The 16,255-nt window shown below is 42.3% G+C and overlaps 1 protein-coding gene across 1 annotated transcript in view; it reads left to right on the forward strand.

Moving 5' to 3' along the window:
- Positions 1–11,632: 11,632 nt before the first annotated feature.
- Positions 11,633–16,255, forward strand: part of NIBAN1 (niban apoptosis regulator 1) — a 70,032-nt gene continuing 65,409 nt past the window's right edge. The window contains exon 1 of the mRNA XM_049809471.1: positions 11,633–11,737. Coding sequence (XP_049665428.1) covers positions 11,683–11,737 — 55 coding nt within the window. The 5' untranslated portion in view covers positions 11,633–11,682. The remainder of the gene's footprint in view (positions 11,738–16,255) is intronic.

Below are 16,255 nucleotides of genomic sequence, written 5' to 3' on the forward strand. Positions count from 1 at the left end.
CGCCTGGAGCATCTCCTGCCCCTCCTTCTTCACTGACCTTGGTGTCTGCAGGGTTGTTTCTCTTACATGTTCTCACTCCTCTCTCTGGCTGCCGTTTTTCGTCCATCCCAACTTTTTTTCCTTCTTAAAAATGTTATCACAGAGGCATTACTACTATTGCTGGTTGGCTTGGGTTTGGCTGGCAGCGGGTCCATCTTAGAGCCGGCTGGTATTGGCTCTGTTGGACACCGGGGAAGCTTCCAGCAGCTTCTTACAGAATCACCCCTGTAAAACCCCCACCCACCCCCGCTACCAAAACCTTGCCACACAAAGCCAATACAGAGTCTCAGATCAATTTGCTTCAACTTCAGCTGAACTCTATGAAGGGAAAAGTAGAAGAGGTAGAGAGATTACCCTGAGGAGGTAAAGACACTAATACCTGTTCGGTGAATTTTGTGGCAAGGGTAATTGTTGTCAATAAACCAGAGACAACTAGCTGGACCGTGGTAAATTGAGGGTGCTAGAAATAATTTTGTTGGCAACTCTTCATTAACAAAGCTAGAGTTGCCTGGGAGCCTTTTGGAGTGTAATGAGTGGCCACAACCTAGGTATCTGAAAAATAGGGAGGTAAAGTTTGTGGGGTCAGGAGGGACTTTTGTACTGAAAGACCTTACCGGAGGAAGGGGATGATGTAGGAGATTCTCTCTAACCAGAACAGCCTACGCAAGTAAACGTGCGGGAGAGGGCGCCAGATAGCAAGGAGTAACTTTGGGTGTGATAACATCTCAATGGAATAGGAAGAGAACTGCTAATTTGAAGTTTTGGTTGAGATTATATTTTGCATAACCTCAGAGTTAGCGTGGACAACTGGGCATCCACGATTCTGGTAGCCAGTGCATTCAGTATTCATTGCAATAGTCACTATATATGAATATCTACCAAAAATCTGATTCCTGTCATTCATGTCAGCAACTCCAGCCTTTGATGAGTTAGAAGTATAGTCTTTATCACTCCTCTATAATTAGATGTGTGAGAGCAAACTCAGTAGGAACTGCGTAGCTTCCTTTATTTTTGTCGTGTCACGCTAGTACTTCAATTACAGCCATGTGATACCACTCTCTGCAGTGAACCTGTTCCTTGTTAAACTAGAAAATTCACTTAACAAATACTCTACATTGATACAGTTAGAATTGGCTGTCTGTGCTCCCAGAATATTGAATTAGGCAACATGCAACTAGGTTGCAATTTGGTCTCTGTTTTCAGGGCTGTAGCAGTACAAGGTGCCTGCACTTTGCAGACAGCAGAAACATTCAGGAAACAGGACACTGGAGCACTGTCAGACATGGTCTAAGGCAATGGCAAATCCAGCATTTTTTGAACTGCACTAAGTGGCAGCTACTTATACCCGTCCTATCCTCAAATGTAGCGTGCTTCTTAGAAACATCTTCACACTTGGTGGACTTTTGCAGTCGTTCGCCTATTTGTGTAGGTTGCCGCTTGATGCACAACTTTCACTGGGTTATCTTTAAATTCACATATTCAAACTTCTCCCTATTTCACTACTATGACAGACAACATATTGGCAGGAAGACTTTTGTGCCCCACTAGTAAAAATCTTCATAACTCATCTTTGTGTCTTTCCTCCACCACTGCCTCCCAAACAGCTGCAATTACAGTCCTGCCAAGCTAATGCAGCACTTTCCCTCACCATCCCTTGCAGATATATCTAAACACAGCAGACATAGCTGTCATTTGTGCAACTCATTCTAGTGATACCTACCATTGAGGGATGGTGACCAGAGTTAAGGCTGGTACTTCATGTACTTCATGAACTTCAGTTTATTTTTCCTTGTTTTCAGAGGATTTTCATTTTGCACAAGGCAAAACTCTGGAATGACTCAAGATATCACCGGGCACCCACAAAATGTTTTTTTGTCGTTTATTGTTTTTGTCCATGGACTAACAATGCAACCAGTCCCTTCAGCTGAGAGCCAGCAGCCAAGTGGCTAGCAGCGATAAAGAGAAGGAAGGAGGAGCAAGTGAGAGTTTGACCTCACAACCTTTGTTTAGATTGCTGGTTCTTTTTAGTATTTCCTCTTGTTATTCTTTCAAGTATTTGGGGAAAGAGAAAGGAACTGTAGCCAAACCATTATGCATGCTTATTCCATAATCTAAACATTTTTATCGTGTCTTTTTTTTTTTTTTTTGGGGGGGGGGGGGGTAGTTGTTTAAATAGCTATAGAAATGTACCAGAGAAATGGAAACTAGAGTCTAAAATTTTCTAAGATTTTATTCTGGGCAGTGGACCAAGTAACAGGTAATTGTTGGCAGGACTGTAAGGTTAGTTTTGCATACTGCTTTCAGTCTGCAGCGGTGATGTATGTGCACAAAATGAGGGTCGAATACAGGCCTTCAGGCAGTGGCCAGGACATTTACAGCTCAATTATACTATATAGGCAAAGTCCTTGAAAAACTTAATTTTGAAATGGGGTGGGTGGCTGTTGTAGAACATTAATGCCCTTGATTTCAACCTCCTGCCCACTTCTGTGTTCCTTGGTTCTCTGGTACGTGACAGAGTACTTAAAGACCACCCAATTCTGTCCAGTACTTACACAGGCTGTGCAAAGGGGAATGAAAGACTTGGACAAAAGCTAGCCACCAGGTATTTCAATTACTAAATATCCAGCATGACATCAGAAATAAAACAAGGCCACTGCTCTTTCTTCTGTTGGTTATTTGGACAGGCAAGCACTAATTTACGTATCTGAACACATCAAGGGAAAACACATTAAGGCTAATACAAACAAGTTGCTTCAAGGACAAATTCTGTCTGGATGCAAGAAAAAAAATTCACTGTGAGAACAATTAAACATTGGAATATGTTGCCAGGGAAGTGGTAGAATTTCCCTCGCTGGAAGTATTCAAGACTTGGCTTGACAGAGCCCTGGAGAACCTAACTTGATGGCCCTGATTCCAGCAGAAGTTTGGACCAGATGGTCTCCAGAAGTCACTTCCAACCTAGATTTTTCTGTGATCTATGATAATACTTCTAATCATCATGTTTCAAAGTTGGGATAACAGAAGAATGTTGTTATTTTCTCTCATGTCAGGCAAATGAGGATTCCAGTGTCTACGGCAATACTAACTTTATTATGAAATAGAAAAGGAAGGAAAAGCAATAGTTGCATTTCATTTACAAACATTATTGTAACCAACTGCGGTCAAAACCAATCTGGTAAAGTTAAACTGCATAGATAACCAAGAGAATATAGGTTTCTGCTAAAAATTGTCAAAAAAAGTAATATTTTTTTTTTCTACAGAGCACTGCTTTAATGCAGTAAATATGCTAGTATGTTCAATACAGTACAGCAAAACAGCTGGACTTGCAATGATGGATGTATATATGAAAGCAAGCAATTTTTTTTAATGAGTATTATGCTTTCCTATAAAAGCCAAATAAACACTGACATTTAAATTGCTTTGAAACAAAACCAGACTTACTAGTGATTTGATAGTTTATCAATTCTAAGTGGACAGCCATTATACAAAAATGCTCAATTTAGAGCAAAAGGAGATATTGGATACTTTCTAATTTCTACAGATTGAGACTGTATTTTGCACTGCTTCTACAGCAAACCAGCGTGTTTGCTGTTACACAAATCAGTGTTAACCATTTTAAGAGATGTAACAGACACTGCTAGCTTGGCCAGGCACTTGACGTGTATATGAGTTGCATGACAATAATTCACGGGTTTACTTTTCTCTTTTTTAAAATTATTTTCTTACAAGAATTATACATACAAGAATGTATAATAAAGCAAAGCTAATGCAAGCCAGATGGACATATGTAAGTTTCACAACATACAGCAACTGCTGTAAAGATGCTAGCTAGAGAGAACCCAAGCCAGGTAACAAGCTAAAAAAAGCAGATTACTTGTTACCCACATTACCAACTACAAGAGCAACACAGTAAGCATAAGAAAATCACTGCAGAGGTTAAGTAATATACCAGTTAATTACATCTGCTCTCCTAAAGGATAATGAAAAACTCTGTGTCCAGATATTACTCTCAAGTAAGTCTTGGTAATAATTAATTGCTAAGATTCTTGCTTCCTGCTTCACTGTAAGATGCTTGTTGCAATTTATATACCAATGAGCGTTACTGTGGCAGATCCTGTGCCATTAGCAAACATATCATGACACAGCATGTACTGGAATGGGGGAACTGCCCCCTGGATGTGCTAGTGCCATCAAGTAGGTGATGTCTTTCTCTTGTCTGAGCAAACTCTTGTGTGACTGCAGATGAGCTGGAGAGGAGCATGAGGCTAACAGGATTACAAGGATCAGCGGGTACCTCACTCACCGACACGATTAGTACATTGTGTTCTTTGTTGTGAAGGTTTATCACCGTGTGGCTTTCCCATGTCAGAAGCTAGGCTTGGATGGATGGACTTATGCTCTGAGCATCTAAACTTAATGAGCAGAAAAACTTGTGAACACTTGGGGATCCATTTACTGTAAGTTAAAAACCTAGGAGTGCTAAGGTTTTTGTAAAATTATCTAGAAAGAAATGAAGCAGACAAGACAATCACTTCTGAGAGAGGGGAGGGAAAATATAAAAAATCCAAACTATTCAGCTTCCCTTTGTTTATCTCCCTTTGAACTCTTGCAGCCCATTCAGTGTGCAAGATGGTTTAGCAAATCCCATTTCAATCACTACGTATGCCTTCTTGGATAGGCTCCCAATGAGAAGCTTCTCCATGGAAAATGGAGACTTGGAACAGGAAGGCTGTGTTTAAACCCCATGCTTAGTCTTAATGAATATACTCAGAATAAAAAGCAACCAAAACCATCTGTGCCCAGAAGAAGCAAATCCAGATGTCATGAGGATTTAGTCCTCTCCTTCATTAATCATGTCTGCAGGATCATTCAGCTTCTGCAGCATATGCCTGCTGTACTTTTGAAGGGTAGTTAATAATACATGAACATCAGCTCACTTGGGAAGAAAGTTTTGATCAGATCTTTGTTAATCAAACGGAAACAGAATTTCTTACTCATCTAGGTAGAGTCACACTACAATGTACTTAATTAAGAAGAAAAAAATGACAGGTCTAATTTCTAGGTTTTGATGTTTTGCCTCACTAAAGTCTGTTCAAAGACAGTGGGATACCTTGAGCCTTCCTGTTACCTGAGCTGAAAGCCTTTAACACTGCCTCCTGCAGATTGCACCCTATAAACTCATTTCCACCACTTATGAAGGTTTTTATTTTTTTTTTGTCTTCCCAAGCAGGTGTGGCTGCCTATTTGAGGCAGTGAAGAATCCATTGGATCTCTGACAGATGGATTCTTATCCTGGATTTTCTGCTGAGATCAACAGATTGAGCTGTGTCTTTTTGTTTGCTCTTCTGTAACTGTGTGAGCACTATGGAGTGGAAAGTGCAGTCAGCTGTGGTTTTATTTACTGATTTCTCTACACCACCTCTATTTCAAGGTGAGGGAACAAATCAATGTGTCTTGTTTGACAATGAGGAAGCTGGCTTCAACAATTAATTTGCAAAGGCCTGTATGTTAGCTGCTTTGACATGAATGTCCTAGCTAATTAAAATACAGCCTCTAATGGCAGCTGAGCAGGGATGGTCACCTCCAGCTGTGTCGTTTAACAGATTTCATAACCCAGTGACTAAGCAGAGAAGGAAATGGTGTTTGAATTTACCCAATATGATTTGATTTGTGTATTTAGTAAACAAGAAAAGTCCAACACATATAATTTATTTTAATTTACATATATACAAACCCCTGTAATTACTTGGCCACTGGGACAGGTAAATGGAGTATGCAACAGCTGGAGGTGATTCTCAGCTCTAGGATGCCTTAATTTATAGGAAATAAAATCAAGAATCACATCTTAAAGATTCTGAATTTCACATCCCTGTTGAGAGTCTTCATTCCTTTCCCAAATGCCTTTAGTCCTGTGTCATATCCTAACAACAGAGTTTCCTCCTTACTGATTCCCATTTGCTGCATCTCTCTATTTTCTTGTTCCTCTAGACCCAGCATTGCCCCTCCAGCCTTCCAAAAGCAGAATCCAGCTTCAAAGAGTCACAAGGCTGACATCAAAAGAACAAGCTTAAAACAGTATTCTTATTAAGTTCCTGACATGCCAGGTGACAGGGCCAACAGCACTGCTGCAGTAAAACCAGAGAGGGAAGGAGAGAAGGCCAGGGGAACTTTTCACCACAGGGCTTGAAGATAAGTTATTTCAAAGTTAAGGTAAGGTGAAGTCTGTTGTTCTTGTGAGGTTACTGATTTCAGAGGCTTTTTCTACTGAAGTACTCATGGTGTGTAGAGTGCTTTTCCTTCTCCCCAGCCACTGTCTAGAGCTGTACTTGACAGAATCTGTTTATTTGTAATAAATCAATTTTAGAATCTGTTTTTAACAAGCAGCCTTGACATGCAAGTTGGTAATATGACCTAACTACTAAGAGCTTGTGTATTTTGTTATAAAGAGTATAACTTGCTCAGAATATATTTAGAAGCTTCTACTTGTACTCCATGTGAAATGGGAACATAAGACACACTGAAGGGCCCTTATGGATAGGAAAGAAAAGAACATAATTTCTCTTGAGTGTATACCATTAGCAGTGTGCTATTCTCCTAATTTTAGAGAAGCAATTCTATGTAAGCAGCATTCTTATGATTTGCTTACCTAGTGTCTTTAAAGCCCAGCTGCTTAAATCCTCCCACTCAAGAATCTGAGGTGTCAAAAGAATGATTAGCTTCTAGCCCTCTTTTACAGTGTATTTTTCATTACCCCACCTCACTCTTTGACAACTAAGAAAAAAGAGGTTTTACCCCAAGTTTTCTACCTTTCCACTATAAAGTATTTATTTTTGAGGAACAAGATGTGTGCTGTTTGGATACTGAGGATGGAAATTCTAGATTTGTAGCAATGCTAACCTCTACCTAAGCCTTGCCATGGGCTAGATGTGTGTGTGTATATATATATATATATATATATATACACACTAAATGCGAGTGGAGAACTACTGAGCTCTGATATGTCACAATTAATGCATTATGAGAACATTTCATTGCTGAAAAGTTTCAAAAATCTCTAAGGTTATGAATCAGATTAAATTCTGTGGACGAAATTGACATTTATGAATGACTGGCAACCAAGCAGGGTAAAAAGATGAATGTTATTTATAATTTGGTATTTTATGAGCACTGGTATTCCATGAGTGTTCAAAGGAATGTTGTTTACATGTTGAATGGCAAGAAAACATAATTGGGAAGAAAATAAGGAGTGAGGAAGGCAGCCAGTAAAGCCGCCTCCTGCATTGGGCTGTGCACTCAGTGGTCCGACTACATTCTGACCTGCACCACCTTTTAAACCCTGTTCTTTCACAGAACTAGTGAAAGATAGATACAAAGTATCTAATTTTACCACCAAGATACTGTCTGCTATTGAAACATACCTTTGCCTTGCTTTTCCTCCTTTATGAGTAGCTCAAACTGTCATCCATACTTTCTGAAGTTACAAAAATAAGGGGTTTTATCTGATTTCTTTCTTTGAAAAATGACCATAAACACCATTTTTATCTCTTCCATAGGACACAGCAGCACTTCATACACTGCCTCCACATCACACTTTTTCATTTCATCTTGATATAAGAAAGAAATTTTTATAGTAAGAACAGTCATGCACTGGAACAACCTCCCCAGGGATGTGGTAGAGTCTCCATTGCTGGAGGTTCTCAAGATGCAATTGCACAGGGTGCTAGATGATTTCATCAAGGCTCCCTTACCCGTGAAAGGATGGACTAGATGATATTTTGAGGTCCCTTCCAACCTGGGCTGTTCCATGATTCTGTGGTTAAGAATCTATTGAAATCCACTCTTCTGTTTGTGGGTTTTCAGTGCTTCTTGCCAGTCTCTCAGAATTAGGGTAGTAGCTAAACCACAACCAACTCTAACTTTTTTTTTAAGGCTACTTTATCAAAATATTATTTTTGGCTCTCCAGCAAGAACAGTTGTGATTCTCTTAGAGTATATTCCACAGCTAGATTTTAAGACCTCCTTCTAACCTTTTGAAAATAACTCATAAGAATAACATTCTTCTGTGTTACTAAGATGGAAGGGATTTGGAATGTATTTCAACCAGCAGCCTGTCCTGAGAAAAGAGCTGCTTTTATCTTCTGACTCATCTTCTCTGTACTACTTTTCTGCAACCTGGTTTTCACTTGCAGACAATAATGATTAACAGTTTCCTCTAGCAATAGATAATTATTTATCTGCGATGGTTTTATTATATTTGCAGCTGTCTTTGTCAACAGCACCTTGTTATCCTGCTTAGAGAAGTCAGTGATCTTAAAATGGCTACTTTCCCTTGGAGAAATCTTATAAGGTAGTTTTGGATTATCACTTTTCTCTTCCAATGGATTGCATACACATTTAACTTAAATGCTTCTGGTTGATAACAAACTGTATTTCTGAGGCAATCAAGAAGGTTGTGGGAGTGTACACGCAGGATGAACCCTGCAGTTCCCTCTAAAGCAAAGGGTGCAGTCAAGTGCTATTATGCAGCATGTCAAATCAACTGGTTCCTTGGCATGTCCTATTTACAATTAGACAAGTGTTGGTACATGGGAGAGGTAGCCAACAACATGGCAAAGATTTTATCAGTCCCTCTGATGATACATCTGCAGCTTGTCAGCCCTGTGGTTGCGTTAAGGACAGTGTGTTTGACTAACAACAGCTGGAAGTTTATTATGATGGTATGCCCATTTGCATTGAGAATGGATCTTGTTGTCATGTCTATGTCAGTGGCGCATCAGGGTTACATTATAGTTCCCTCCGCAAGGAGATAATAAAGAAGTGATTGTGGAGAAAACCTCCTTCTCTCTCCCTCCCAAAATGGAGTTGGAGGCTGATACAAAATAAGGCAGTGTAGTGACTGTGCACTGCACTTTTTGGGTACGAGAGCTTTCAGTACTTTCACTGGCTGCCTTATGGGTACGGACCATGAAGTGAAGCTTGGACTCTGGTGATGTAAGGAACCACCTTTCTCCTGATGTCAAGCCTCCACAAGTGAAGTCACAGAGGCAGTGGAGACAGATCTTCATTCCCGTGTTGGGGAGGAGGTGCTTCTCCTGGTCCTGTTCACTCATGAGTCCCCTTTCTCTATCAGATAGAAGAGCTCCATCATGTTGCCCTGTAGGACATAATGCAAATCAGGTGTTTAGAGAAGGAACTCTTTGGGAGAGTAAAGGAAAAAAAAATCTCAAAGATTAGGATTTCATAAGCGAAAAAGTGGGGAAATATTTATTTTGCCTCCGGTGGTATTTTTGTTTTGATAATATTACTTTATCATTGATAGCTGCAGTGCAGATATGTCAGACTAAAATCTAACATGCCCAATTTCTTATCTTGGAGAAGAATAGTTTTGTTATTAAGCAGTATAGAAATAGAATCATTTATATCTGTTCCTGACTTTGCTCACATTTCTCATGGTATCTTTTTAAGATGCTTAAGATACAAACTTTGCCATTAAAACACAGCATTTCCCTATCTTAAAAGGAAGATTGTGGTCTTTAATTAGCTAGCGTTTGTAAAATGCGTGGGGATCTTGGGGATCAGGTATTACCAAAGCATAAAATGTTATAATTAAAAAAACTGTTCAGATCTCATTTTGGTTTTACCCTAGCTGTAATTAGACGGGGAGGTTTCCCATTCAGTATGCAGACTGACATCTGTTCTTGGGTATAAAGCTTCTGGGATTTGACATATTTTCATCTGCTAAATGATGAGACAGAATAGCAATTCAGTTTACGGCTCATGAATTTTCCATAGTTTATCTCTCCAGACTCCTGGAGCTGACTTGCATATTACATGTGAGTGTACATTATGAAAGCCTTCCCAAATACATTTGACAAAAGGTATGCTACACTCAGTGGAGGCCAAATTCTTCTCTGAATTAAAATGCATGACAGTAAACAGTATTTCCTCATCATTGTCTGCTCACACAGCTCAAAGATGTGCAGCGAGCAAACCACAGCATCCACCTTTCTGTGAGCAAGTGCAAAGCTCTCGGGCAGAGCTTAACAACCAAATATATTGGTAATAGAGTCCGAGTCGTATTTGACCTCTAGAAGTGCTGTTGATTTAGTACTATATTCTCAGCTGAGATATCTGTAGACTTGTGAAACTCTGTGTTAGTGATGGTCTGGATGAACCTGGTCTCCTCAGGGTAGTTAAACAATTGCTCCATTATACTTTGGTACAACTAGCATCTGCCCAGGGAACGTGAATTGATACTGAAGTTGGCTTCAGTCAGCTTTCTTGAAGGAAGAGGCTGTTTAGCAGAATACTGAACTGGATGTTACATATCATCTTCAGTATTTCAAATCTGATCGAGTTTAGTGTTGGTTTTAAAACTTTTAAGATTCAACCCCAGAATTTTTAACCAACCTGTGATCAACTGAGTGGCAAAGTATTAAACGCACCTACTGCGCAATCCACTTAACTATGTTAAAGCAATTTCACAGCAAGTGACAGGTGTACAAGCTCAATGAAAAGTATTTAAGTCTAAAATACATAACTTCCAGTCACTATGAATCTCCAGCGTGTCAGCACAATCCATGTTCATTGCAACTCATTGACTCCATCCTAAACACAGGAGGCACAATAATGTATGGCAAGCTGCCCGTTCCCGGTCAGCTGAATTAGCATTATAAAAACAGCGAAACAGAAGAAACTACCTTAGAAAGTCACATGTGGTATAAAGCCTCACTGAAATTATTGTTCAGAGGCAAGGAAATTCGGATAGCTGTTCCATACTATCTTACACTGCTGTGCCGAGGATCTGCAAAGTGGTGCTCTTACACGTTTTAGGAAGTTGGTTTGATCACTGGACTATTTTTACTGAAGTGACATACAAGCGGGCACTAAAATGCATAGGCCTATCATTCATCCTGGAATCATATAGTCAACAATATCCTATATAGGCCACCAGTATTCCCAGTCAGAGGCTGACTGGAGTGGGAAGGTATGGCCCTGAAGACTGAACCACACGAATCCCATGGTGTCTCAACGTGCCTCGCAGAAGAAGGTGTCCTGTTTGAAGGACGTTTCCGGTGGTTCTTGCTTCTTCTTGAAAAGTGTTGGAGAACGTTTCTAACGGACTTCCATCCCTTATGGGATATCCCACATGGTCTTTAAAGTAGCCTCCATGGAAACTTCAAAGGGTCTCCAAGGGGATGCGGATTTTGAGATGAGGGTAGCAAGTGACAGGAGGGCAAGAGCAGACGGCAGCGCCGCGCATTTTGATGGGCCAAAGGAAACAGATGGGGGCATGCGCGCGTAGAGGCACACCCGCTCACCTGGCAGACGGACGCCTTCCCCATTGCCTCTCTGTCTTCTGCTCCCACGTTTCTGGGAGCGGCGAGGGGCGACCCAGGGGCGGGGCGGGGCAGGGCAGGGCAGGGCAGGAGGTCGGCTGGCGGGGTGTGTGGGGGTGGGGGTGTGTGTGTGGAAGGCGGGGAGCAGGGCCGGAGCAGGGCCCGACCTCCTTTTGGCGGCGGCGGCGGCGGGCGAGAGGCGGCGCCAGCGGGAGGAAGCGGCCGCGGGGCGCGGGGCCGGGCGGGGCCGGGCGGCAGCGGCAGCGGTCGCCGGCAGCGGTCGCCGGCAGCGGTCCCCGGCAGCATGGGCGGCTCTGCCTCCAGCCTGCTGGACGAGAGCAAGTGCACCTACATCCGAGGTAGGGCTCTGCGAGGGGGCGGCGGAGCGGCCGGCTGCTTCCCGGGGCTCTTCTTCTGAGAGCACTGTATCTCGCAGTCGTGCTTTCTGGTGGGGAAAGCTCGGAAAAAAAAAAAGTCCGTCCGTCCCCCTCCTCCTTCCCCCCCCCTCCCCCCCCCCCCCCGGGGAGGGCGAGGAGAGGAAATCCCGAGCCCCCGCGGCGCGGCGGGGTGCCGAGCGGAGCCGGAGCCGGAGCCGGGCGCGGTGCAGCGGGCGGCCGGGAACCCCGGGCAGCGGGCGGGACTCGGCAGCCGGTGGGGTCAGCGGGGTTGGGGGACAGAGTGCGACGGGGTTTCTGAAAGGGCAGTGCTTTAAAAAGTACCGGCGAGTGAGTTAGGACATGCAGAAGAGCAGACAGTAGAAACTTTCAAGAGTGTGGAGAGATGCAGCCTGAAACTGCCCGTGGGGACAGTAAGGTCCCGATTCCCCAGCGCCGGCAGCTGAAACTTTTCAGGCACCGGGTTTTGCCAAGGTAGATTGGATCAAGACCATGTGGCCTGATGTTTTGCAAAGCCCGTTGAAGGCAGTGGGAAAACTGCTAGGTGGGTATTTAGGTAAACTATTCAGACCTGTGCAAGAACAATTTTTTAACCCACTAAAATGTTGAGAGAGAAAACGAAAAAAAAATTGCTTTAAATTTATGCATATCACTATTAAACTACAAAGGAAAAGAGCATAATTCTGTATTTTGGTGGGTATTTTTGTTATTCGAGTAGTTAAAAGATGAAATATGTCTCGCTCTTGCCTGTCACCTGCTCTCCTTGTTGGTAGGGTAGCAGGTAAAGTATTTACAAAGCAAATTTTAAGGCTGGAGATTTACAAGCGAAATAAAAGTTTGCATGTGAAAAGGAAGCCCTATTCCAGTATATTACGTATTATGCATCTGAAGCCTGCGAGAGTCCTCACTGCTGTGGACTGGGAGATCAAACTTGGCGCTGATGATTCAGACCACAGGATGACTCCTGGGTGGTGCCCACAGCTGAGCTTCTCCTTTTATTCTGTTGCTTTGGGATTTTTTTGTGGTGTAGGGGGAGTGCAAATGTTGAACTGCTCCTCTGTTAGGACTCCTTTGAAATCACAGTGGATCTTTCAAGAGATTCCCATAGTGGGAAGGACGTCCAAATATTAAATGGCCTTCACCCAAAAAGCAATCGGCAAAGCTGCCAGTCTCACATGCGGAGATTTTTCTACAGTGTTGCCTCAGTATTGTCATCTTCTCCTGCGCCATTGAGGGTGGTTTCAAGTCCCATCAGAGCCACAAGGGTGCGATGCCCATGGACTTCTTTTTTTCTTTACACTCATCCCCATGCTGCAGCCACAATTGCATTTCCACAGTTCAGCATTTCAAGTTTTCTGTCCCTGACTGAGGGCAGTGGTGAGCGCCTGAAAAGGCTGATGTCTAATTACTGCAAAGAAAAAAAAAGTAAAAAAAACCACCTAGGAGATTCAGGGAGCTTATTAGCTTCTTCACAGCTGTGCGAGAGGAAATAGTACAGGTCTTTGCCCTGGACACCATCTAGAATTAGAACAGGGAGCTCATGCCAGAGGGTTGGGAAATCCATGTCTGTTCGGACACGTGTGAATCTGGACTGGATGTATGTATCTGAGACTTCCCTGTAGCTCAAAGGAAGCATGCCTTTGCCTTGCTGAGAGCTGTGTGCTCTTTAGACACATCCCTAGTTTGCCTATCACATCTTTGCAGAGGCAAGTGATAGAGCGAAACCATTGTGAAAAAAGGAAGCATTGTGCTTATCCCCTGGCTCAAGCCTGCCGTTCTTGCTGTGAGGATCCCCTACTCTAAATTCTTGCTTTGAAAAATAATTAACAAGGCACTTTGTATAGAGGCTGCCTGTAAATTAGTATTTCCAAGAAGCAAAAGGAATCAGGAAGAGCATCTTAAATCAAAACAGAGTGAAGTCAAACCAACTCACCAAACCTACCACTCATCTTGAGGCTGGAGTCTGCAAGATTCGGGCCTTGCTTATCTGTCTTACAGCAAGTGCCGTGGTGAGCTCTCCTCGTTTCAAGAGGAAGCGGGCTGAATCGCTGATTCTGTAGATTAAATGAGCAGTGCCTATTTTAGCCAGCTTTGTAAAGGTTTGGTGAGTTTTACTAGCAGCCTGGGTGCTTTGGGTTTTTTTCCTCCCAAGATGATGCAGGGGGGTCCTCAGTAAAAAGGAAAAGGAAATACCCACTTTTTGTCAGTAGAACTGTCAATCCATAGTGCTTGAATGGGGCAGCACTGGTGAGGGAGGTCATGAGATAACAAGCTCGAAGATGCTTCCTCGCACCTCTTATTCAGCGACTGCAGCCAGTGACGTTCTCCAAACTTTGTACGTTTTGGGGTGCTCACTCATATTGGCCCAAATATCAGTAGACTCAAGACAGGAAATCCTGAGTATTACTTCAAGTGAAAGTTTGGTCTAGATCATCTCTAGTGCTCCCTCCCAACCAGTGTTCCTGTAAATAAATTTATATTTGCAATCTATATGTCCTGGTTTCAGCACTAGATTTTTGCATTTCCCTTCACGCAGCTTGGTGGAGGGCTCGTGCCCCCATCTCCTTGCCTTCGCAGCAGAAGCTTGCTGTGGTTGAACACTGGCATCCTTCAAGTTAGTTCCTGCCGCGCTAATGTCAGCCTGCAGCAGAGAAAATTATTTGGGTGGCGTGTCAGCTCTGCAGCATGCTGGGCTGCTACCTGCAAGTTGGGGGAGTTAGCCAAAATTGTGTGGGGCAGAGTTAAACATGACTGCTTGAATGTGCAGAAGGATTGCTGCATGGTTGTTGTCATGATGGTGTAATTTAATTTCTTGTTGCCGTAATGATAATTTAATTTGTCTGAAGCCATGTCCCTGTAATGTAAAGCCTTGTGGTTTATTTAGACAACATTCAAGCTAAAACACAATGTAATGAATGGAAATGAGGGACTGAGGGCTAAAGGAGTAGATGGAGTTTTCAGCAATAAGCTGATAGGGTTCCTTCATCCACGTGTGTACAAATCTACAGGTTTTCTAATTTCCGAAAGTCTGTTTGCTCACATTGTTTGAGGGATGAGAGGAGAACAAAACAAGGACAAAAATTATGTGCTATGTAAAATTATGTAAAAAAATATGTACAAACATACTTGTAGGTGTCTATATAAACCAGTGAGAACATGGCTCTCAGCATGAGCACCCCCAGGTAGAGCCTGAGAGACGCTTTGCTCGGTGCGGTTCCCTGCAGGTGAATAGGCGCCAGCCTTGTCAGACCAGTAGAAGAAAGGAATCCTGGAGAAAATCATGAAGGCATCCTACGTGGAGTCTTGGTTACTGAATGCAGAGACTGTGATTTCTGCCTAAACCTACTTCAACGTCTGTGCTCTTAAGGAAGAAGTGATAGTATTGAACCAGCCAAATTGCACATCCTCGAGATCTGTGTATACTTGTACATGGGGCAATATCTTGAGATAAGACATACCTGAAAGTCAGCTAATATAATTATTGACCTGGTAGCGTGCATTTCCTGCAGCAAATAATGCCTAAGAAGAGAATATACGATGCCAATGTGTAATTTTTCAAGTGGTCTTCACAGCATGGTACATGTGAGGCTGTGTTTGAAATTGCAAGGGCAGGGCTCATCCTTGCCAATTTTGAATTGGGGACAGGTACTTTACAAGCTGCCTAAAGACTTATTTGAGGATGGCAGTGTTTTGAAAACAATTTTTATACTCAGAAAATCTCTGCATTAAGAAACTATATATATATAGGTGAAGTTACATTTTTCAAGCCGTCACAAAGTCTTTTGTCTTTTTCAAGCAGAAATGATTGAAAATTGGTCACTATTGTGGAATGAAATTGTGACTAAAACATCAAGATGTGATATTCCTTAATCCTACCTGAAGGAAATTAATGTCATAGTAAAATAATGGGAAAATGAGTCAGCGGAGACTCCTGTGAGGGCTGGGGACAGCTTGTGTCCACTGGGAGAGGGTGGGTGGAGGCTATTTAGGGGAGAGTAGGAGGCCATGTAGTGCCAGCAAGGAGGTGTGGGGCAGAAAGCCAGACCACATGCACTGCAGCATTACTAGTATTGAAACCACAGCAGTTTCAAAGGTGTCTTCTGTTCTGTGTAGCACAACCCTGTTTTTATAACCATACCTATGGAAAAATATTTTTTTTCCATTTATTTAAGATCCTTAAGATATTTTAAATACACACATATTATAAGTGGTAAAATGATTTAAACCCCCCTGAAATTAAAAGAAATTTTAATAATAATTCCTCTAGGTTTTGGACTGAGCCCTTAAAAAAAAGGAGAGACTTGTGGCAGAGATAATCCTTCTTTGTAGGGTTTTGGTGGGGCTACATGTGAATTATTCAGGATGTGAGTGAAATAGATGGAGTTTAAAAAATGGCAGTAATAATTAGGAGACTGGGAATTGGTCATGTGAAAAGAGTTATTAAAAAAATTCATGCTTTCAGTTTGATGAGGCATGGGCTAA

The sequence above is a fragment of the Accipiter gentilis genome, chromosome 8 (genome assembly GCF_929443795.1).
Source record: "Accipiter gentilis chromosome 8, bAccGen1.1, whole genome shotgun sequence".
In the NCBI taxonomy this organism is placed as follows: domain Eukaryota; kingdom Metazoa; phylum Chordata; class Aves; order Accipitriformes; family Accipitridae; genus Astur; species Astur gentilis.